This window comes from Zerene cesonia, chromosome 11 (assembly GCF_012273895.1).
Source record: "Zerene cesonia ecotype Mississippi chromosome 11, Zerene_cesonia_1.1, whole genome shotgun sequence".
NCBI lineage: Eukaryota > Metazoa > Arthropoda > Insecta > Lepidoptera > Pieridae > Zerene > Zerene cesonia.
In genome coordinates this window covers 4,333,125-4,340,871 of record NC_052112.1, presented here as the reverse complement: position 1 = coordinate 4,340,871, position 7,747 = coordinate 4,333,125, and the positions used below count along the sequence as shown (strand labels likewise).

The following is a 7,747-nucleotide window of genomic DNA, read 5'->3' as shown; positions in this document are numbered from 1 at the left end:
TGTTTATATGTAGTAATTTCAAAATTTGCTCATAAAATCGTCACATATGTAAATTGTAAATAAAACAATTAAGTAACCAATAAAAATTAATTTAAGTTTATTTCACGTAATATTTAAAATGGTGAAAGTATGGAGGTTAGGTCTTATGAGTTACGATACAGCTTTAAAAATCCAAATGTCCATTGCTAGGAAACATTTAGATTCCATGATGAAAGGAATTGATGCAGATTACGATACTTTGCTTCTTGTAGAACATAAACCGGTATACACAGTTGGTAAGTAACGTTTATTGAGGGTTCTTTAATCCTCATCCTTTAAACTCAATTTTCTAGAGTTCAAAGGATGGCTTTAATTTTACGACTAACAATATTATGTTCTTTTGCACTTAATCAGGTTTCACTAAATTTGTGATTGATATCAGACTACTCATTTTAACTTTACACAGCTGGATGAAGACAAACAGCATTTTATACTAGTGAGATGTTAAACAAATTAAAGCAGATGAAATTGCAGGAATATATAACAGATAAATGCACAATTTGATAACAGCAATAATTGTTTTGCTTCCTATATATAATCAATTTATTTTAAATAATCAAAACTATTATTTATTACATGCATTTGCTTAACTCAATTTCAAATAACTTAAAAAACAAGGCACAATATTAGTATTGAAATTGAAGTTACCTTTATAATTCGAATTTAGATATATTTAAATATTAATCTTTTCACATTACAGGCATTCGAGATGATACTCCAAATGATGAAGTACGCCGGTTAAAAGATTTAGGAGCAGAGTTTCGTAAAACAAACAGAGGGGGCCTTATAACATTCCATGGCCCCGGTCAATTAGTGGCATACCCTATTATAAACTTGAAACATTATAAAACTAGTGTAAAGTGGTATGTGAATAGCCTGGAACAAACTGTCATCAATTTGTGTGATGAATTAGGTAATCATTTATAATCTGTTTCTTGATTTTCTTATAAAAATATATGCAATATTTTGTAATGATATATCGGTAAAATCTCAGTATTGAGATTTTTTTATAATAGTAGTAATGAAATTATGAATTACTATAGATGTTACAGAAATTTTAGAGTAAGAATATTGTTTCAACAATTGACATATCATGCAATTTCAGCAATTTTAAAATAAATCTAATTAAAATTTCATTTCATTTCAGGAGTTAAAGCAAGCCGGAGTCCCCACACAGGAGTTTGGGTTGATGACAACAAAATAGCTGCAATAGGTATTCACGCATCTAGATATGTTACAACACATGGAATCTCACTAAACTGTGATAATGACTTGTCGTGGTTCGATCACATTGATCCCTGCGGCATAGATGATAAAGGTGTCACTTCACTCAGCAAGGAGACTGGTGTTTTATGTTCCATAGACAAAATAACCCCAATTTTCTTAAAAAATTTCGAAAAAGTATTTGATTGCAAATCTGAAGATATCAGTACAGATATACAAGAAGATATATTAAGTAGCATATATAGCAAATTATTAACCACAACCATATAAGTGTTTGTTTTTCCTGTAGAATATTTTATTAGATGTTGTTTTGTTTACAAATGTGATGAAATAAAAAAAAATATGATTTGTACAAATTTTATTTATTAAGTAAATCAAATAATAAATAGAATAAGTTATTCTAAATAAATAAAGAAGAAGTCTCAAGTTGGGTTAAGAGAAACGGGAAAAGTATTGGTTTTGTGCTAAATTTTTTATTTTACTATAAATACTTATTTCTCCATTTCTACAAAACCCAACTGAAAGTTCATCAAGGGATAGAAAATAATTGACAGTTATTAAGGGAGCTTAACGCCAACTTCAAAAGTCAGAATATTTACAAATAAATGCCTAATGTTATTGTATAAAAACTTAACCTAAGTTGTATACATCAAAAAATCCTTTAACATATTAGTTGGGCACAAATCTACAGGATTTGTGTAATCGGTTTAAAAACTTAAAAATTGTACCAATAACTACCATCAGAATAATCCCCTAAAATTGAAATTCATTATTATAATAATCAGGCACATGAAAATATTTTTAGGGATTATTCCGAATACATATTACAATTTTTAATTAAAAGGCAGATCTATCTAAAGCTTACAGATAATAAATGCAAATTCTGTAATAGTTTAACACTACGTTAAGTGTCTAATTTTTCATTGTTTATTGAAAAAAAGTATATTTGTACCTACGGCTATTCATAAATCTAAAAATATTAAATGCTTATAAATGCATCAGATAATGTTTAGTAAACGCAATACGCGGTGGTTACAAGTTCCACGACATTCATGTAGGTACACCACGATATTATTATTCCTTAAAACTACTTCAGTTATAAATTTATGGATGGATTACATGACATATTTTTCAGTTATCAGTCATTTTATCACAAGATCGTAGATTTGCGTGGTCCATAAAATATCCTAGGCTTAATTGTGATATTTCAGTTTGCAACTTATTTACCTACAAATGTTTAGGTGGCGCGAGCCATTTGCGCATGTAATAGCAGAAAATTGTAGCAATGTATAGGAGAACTAGCAGGGCACATGCAACTCCCAGAAGTAAGACAGATCCTTTGCTGGGACATGGCTCAACAATTGTGACTGTTTTTTCTGAAATGATAAAAGAAAATAGTTTAATAAATAGCCTTAGAATTTATTGGATTTAACAAAACTTTATCAAGGAACTCCCAAATATCGGATTATATAAGAATAATACTTGAATAAAAAAAATAAATGTACACTTCAATTTCTGTGTAGGTATGCTAGAACTTAGAAACAATATCGACTTACCTCCGAAATTAGCTTCAGATGCAGTGCCACCTGGCTTGTCGGAACGTAGGAAATCTGTACTCTGTCTATCATCACCAAAATCAAGCACTAAAATTTCTTGAGATATGTTCATGTCTTCCTCTTGAGCAGCTGCTTCACCGGTCTCATTGTGAGGCAAAGAACGCCTCTTTCTGCCCCATGACTCAATCGATTCTCTGCCCCATTCGCATACAGCCTAAAAATATATGAAACATGTTTATAAAAAATTCACAGTATGCTTATATACGTGTGAGCATCGATGTTGGGATCAATATTCGCATACATTTTACTCTAAAACCGGTCTACATTCGACGAATTTTTTTATGTTACCGAGACCAGAATAAACATGCTCTTATAAAAATCATATTTTTTTTGATTTAGGTATTATAATACTTACTGGTTCGCAGGGTCCAAGACAATACTTCACATTGCACTGGAATATAACACCATAAGATTCGGTGAATCTAAATGCTTCATAAACAGATTGAAGAGCGTTGCCATCTGGAGTGAATGCTGGGAAGATTGACGGGTCTACTGGACAACTAAAAATTTAAATTGAATGAGTACCATACTTAATGGAAACGTAAAATTAATCTTATTATATTGCTTTTGCTCACCCTTCGTCATCAATAATCTGGAATGTACTCTTGGAATCCTTAGCCATAGCCACGCAGCTGCGTGCAAATATGCCGTAAGGAGCTGAAAAAATGTAAGTTGTTAATTTTTTTTAACCCGATAATATTTAAAAACTAAATAAAAAAAACAATATGCCGAAATCTTATGCATAAATCAGTATTGTATAAGCAAAAAACTTGAAATAAAGTCTTCCACTTTTTCTTTTATGTATAACCGCGTATATATTATACAATACCTGTATTATAAATAAAGATTTATTTTGATAAAACAATACGAACAAATGAATGAACTTACTATCTTCTGGAATCTCAATACGGAAGGTAAGTCGGTCTCCGATACGAACAGTTTCCACCTCTCGCTGGCGGCTGTCCAAGATACGGATGCGCGGCGGAGGCGCCTCCGGAGCAGCCGTGATTGATATCATTTCCGGATCTCTGGAAATATATTAATTTCCATGAATATAAATCAAACTTCTAAATATAGCTTTCAATGTCATAACGGCTTTGTTCTTAGGTGATACCTATCGATTTAAACGATTGATATAATTATCATATAACTAATGAAATAATATTGCAAAGTGCGACTGCGCTAATCTTTCGACGCAGTTAATAACCTTAAAACAATGTAATGGATGAACGGAATCTTCACTGATACAATAGTGGTAAACGTGAAATTCCACATAGCTACTTCCTGCTATTCTAATTCTAATCGTAGCAGTTATTCATCGTGTTCAACAGAATATCCAACATATCATTTTAAGAATTCAAATCATCAACAACCATATTATATTATTATGGATCACGTTTCTCCGATCTCTATTAAAAACACATACGATGCAGCAAGTGTTATGTCTTGCCTATCACGTTCTTGATTCTTGAATCTAAATGATTCATGTATTATGCAGTAATGATATTGGGTCAAAAGAGTTTTATGTTCTTTGCATGTTATTAAGGCTCATTTAAATTTTGCTTGAACTATTTCCTAGAATTTGTAGGTATTTAGAACAATTCAGTCCCAAAAATATTTTCTTGAAAACGCAAACCATTCGTTAAGCTACAATTTTATTTAAATATAATTTTATAAAGTGTAAAACGGATTTCATCTTCGAATTTATAACGGCACTTATTTGAAGGGCAATATTAAAATTTACACATAAAGTTCAACGTAATTTAAATATTAGTAGTCGTTTTACTGTTACTAACCTAATAGGCACCATTCCGAATGTGATGTTCTTTGAACTCATGTCATACGTGCACTTCACCTTGTAGATTTTATCTGCTTTGGTCATAACTACGCTGTGGTGTTGAAGAACGACAGTGTTGGAGTAAACACCAGTCTGCAATAAAATACCCTTGTTCTTAGTATATTTTGTAAAATAAAGATATATTTAAAGTACCTGTAGACATTTATTTTATGATAATTTCATGACGTGCAAATACTTACGACACTTTGTGTGTTACAATCTTGGCCAGCCATCGTAAGGTCGAGTCTGAATAGATCGCTATTAACAACATCAATGTTGCAGGTCTCGGATCTTCCTAAAGCGTATATTCTTCCATTGAAAGGCTTGTTTGTGCGAACTTGTACTGCAATTCTTGTATCCTTACAATGTACCGATACTGAAAAGCAAATGTTAATTAAAATGTGTCTCTATGTTATGTTAAGAATGTGTGAGATCAATTTCAAAGCTTACCATCATAGCATGTTCCAGTTTTGTCGCAATTAGCATCGTTTCTCGAAAGGTTGTTGGCTAAATTAACATCTTGCTGATGTTCAATAGTTACAGGCAACTCTCCGCTCGGATTTGCGTTCGCAGGTGGTTCTAAACAAAAATGAAAATGATAATTGATCAAGATCAAGTGTGGTTAGAGTCTATTAATAAGTAAGTAATTCTTTGATCGAACTGAGAACATGCGTGTTCAGCGTGTATCATCATAATTGATAGAAGATTGCGGCGATGTATCAGCAATCGATGATTTCTAAGTGCAACGTTGGGACTGCAATTACAGAGAGACGTGCAAAGCTCGCCGCTCTAAGAATTTCTATATTTTCACACGCTATTGATGAGTGCTAGATAGTTACGCTTGCGACATCTAGCATTCGCTTATAGGTTAATAATGCTGCTGCATGGTCATCATGTCTTTTTATGCTATCCTTAAGACATAATTATATGCGCAGTCGTTTCGTGTCAATTACGTTATAAAATGAACGAACACTTTGAAAATATGAATTTCCCGACAACGTAGGTATATCAAGCCAGTAATTTGTAATGTCTAACTGTACCTATATCTGGAGCATTTCCGTAGACATAAACATCATTTCGTGTCATTGTTTGTACAACATTGTTACGGAATTGCTATTGTCGGAAAACAGTTAAACTTCCAAGGGTGCTAATGGAGAGTCAAGGACCGTGACGTTTCGTTCGTTCGCCAACACGTTGTTTCGATTACTTTCTGTATTACGATTCTTCTCTATTATATAGAAAAACTTTTAAATGTTACTCATGTGTAGAGATGAAGATCAATTTGTAAAAGAGTTGTTGTAAATAATGCAACAAAAGTAATCCGCAATTATAATACGCATAGCTTTGCGCAGTTTCGTACTTTTATAATTTGATTTTATGCATTCGATTCGAGCCGTTTAGTTCATTGACCAGCCATTTAAAATTTTGTCACAATTGTATTGATCACGACCCAAAATAATAATATACCTACGTATACTACCTACGCAAGTTTTCAAGTTATATATCAGCTAACAGACTTGTTTATAATATATTATATAAATGTACATTTATATACTATGAAAAGAACATAAACAACTCGTGGTTTAAATTGCGATCAAAACAAGTTTTGTTTTAAAAATGCATTGTTTGATTGCATTCCTTGATAATCTTTAATAAGTAGCTGGTAATAAAACATTCATCAGCGATGTCGACGACACAAATTTGTAACGCTTCAATAACTGCCTTGAATTTTTCTCACGCTTAGAGCTTATTACTTAATGCTAAATTTATCCTTAATGAAGCACTTTTTGTTACGGTAAAATGTAAAGACTATAATATAAACAATATTTATAGATAGCTATTATCTTCTTTTTGCGTTTACAGAAACTGTTCATAGAATTGCAGTTAGCAAAGAAGCAAGTCACGATGCGATCATCTGCTCTAATACTAACATTTCATAAAAAGCGCCTGTTTATAATATAATACATTGTATCTGTTTTCGTTTTATTCCTTTTTACAACTGGCCAAACAATCTTTTCTGCGATTGCTTAAGCTCTATAAGTAGGTTAGTCTCTGCCTTTATAGTCGAGCGTCGTTTTACGAAACTATTATATCTATCTTTCTTTTTCGGATTAAATTGACTTTCCGTTAGATATTTCACGTTTATAGATGCTAGCTTATGGATAAAACCGCTCTTTTATATGTTTTTTATTCAATAAACTACTCTTTTTAGAACACTTAACAGAACTTTGATATTATATATATAATGTATTATAAGAATATTTCATTTTCTTTCTAGATGTACGGTAAATAGCATAGACATATGTATTATTTTTATTTATTGAATGAGTAGAACTATAATAGTAGCTTTTAGTGAAAAAGCTAATATTAAGCCTTTTTTAAAATTACAAATTGATACTGCATATTATATATGCGTATCGAAATAAATTAGTTACACCCCAATCCTTATATAATAATCAATATATAATGAAACAAAACCTTCAAATATATTAATTAAAAATATGGACAAAATTATTAAATCATACATAAGGTATTCATAGAGCGCGAGATACTACGTTACTTCTACTGATATTTTAAGTTTTACGTACTAGTCAATCTAGTCTCCTTCAAGTTTCATAAGATCTCAAGGACATGAGATTATGATTACATTAGTGTAATAAGCGTCGTGATACAGAGTGCGGACATCGCCCTGTCTTACTGGTTACATTCGCAAGGCCACGCAAGGTCGTTACATTCTTTATCCTATAAGCGCCGGCCGTCATCAACACTCCTGATCCAACTATTACTAATTTAGCAATGCGTACCATAACACAGTAACCAACAAGACGTCAGACCGGTTTTAGCATAAATAACTTTCACGTAACTTTATATTTTTAACACTAAGCTTTAAGGTTAACTTACATCTAAAAATACAATTCCAAATGCACGCAGCTAAGTATTTAATGAAACAGACATTATGCTTTATGGATATAATTTATACTTTTTTACATCATATTATATAAATCCTATGTGTTTGGATATCATTTCAATA

At 31.6% G+C, this 7,747-nt stretch overlaps 2 protein-coding genes across 3 annotated transcripts in view; one reads left to right on the top strand and one right to left on the bottom strand.

Annotated features, from left to right (window-relative positions):
* Positions 1-2,203, top strand: LOC119830523 (putative lipoyltransferase 2, mitochondrial). Its single transcript, XM_038353580.1, has 3 exons — positions 1-275; positions 740-952; positions 1,187-2,203. The coding sequence occupies exons 1-3, from the start codon at positions 119-121 to the stop codon at positions 1,531-1,533; spliced, it is 717 nt and encodes a 238-aa protein (XP_038209508.1). The 5' UTR covers positions 1-118; the 3' UTR covers positions 1,534-2,203.
* An 11-nt stretch (positions 2,204-2,214) lies between these two features.
* The window catches only part of LOC119830522, a 32,754-nt gene continuing 27,221 nt past the window's right edge, over positions 2,215-7,747 (bottom strand). Inside the window, exons 9-16 of one of the 2 annotated variants that reach the window (XM_038353579.1) lie at positions 5,167-5,295; positions 4,917-5,092; positions 4,676-4,809; positions 3,768-3,907; positions 3,455-3,536; positions 3,235-3,379; positions 2,816-3,033; positions 2,215-2,639 (exon numbers count right to left, since the gene is read on the bottom strand). In XM_038353579.1, the coding sequence (XP_038209507.1) occupies positions 2,618-2,639; positions 2,816-3,033; positions 3,235-3,379; positions 3,455-3,536; positions 3,768-3,907; positions 4,676-4,809; positions 4,917-5,092; positions 5,167-5,295 (1,046 nt within the window). In that variant the 3' untranslated portion in view covers positions 2,215-2,617. The remainder of the gene's footprint in view (positions 2,640-2,815; positions 3,034-3,234; positions 3,380-3,454; positions 3,537-3,767; positions 3,908-4,675; positions 4,810-4,916; positions 5,093-5,166; positions 5,296-7,747) is intronic. The other variant, XM_038353578.1, reaches the window with a different exon arrangement.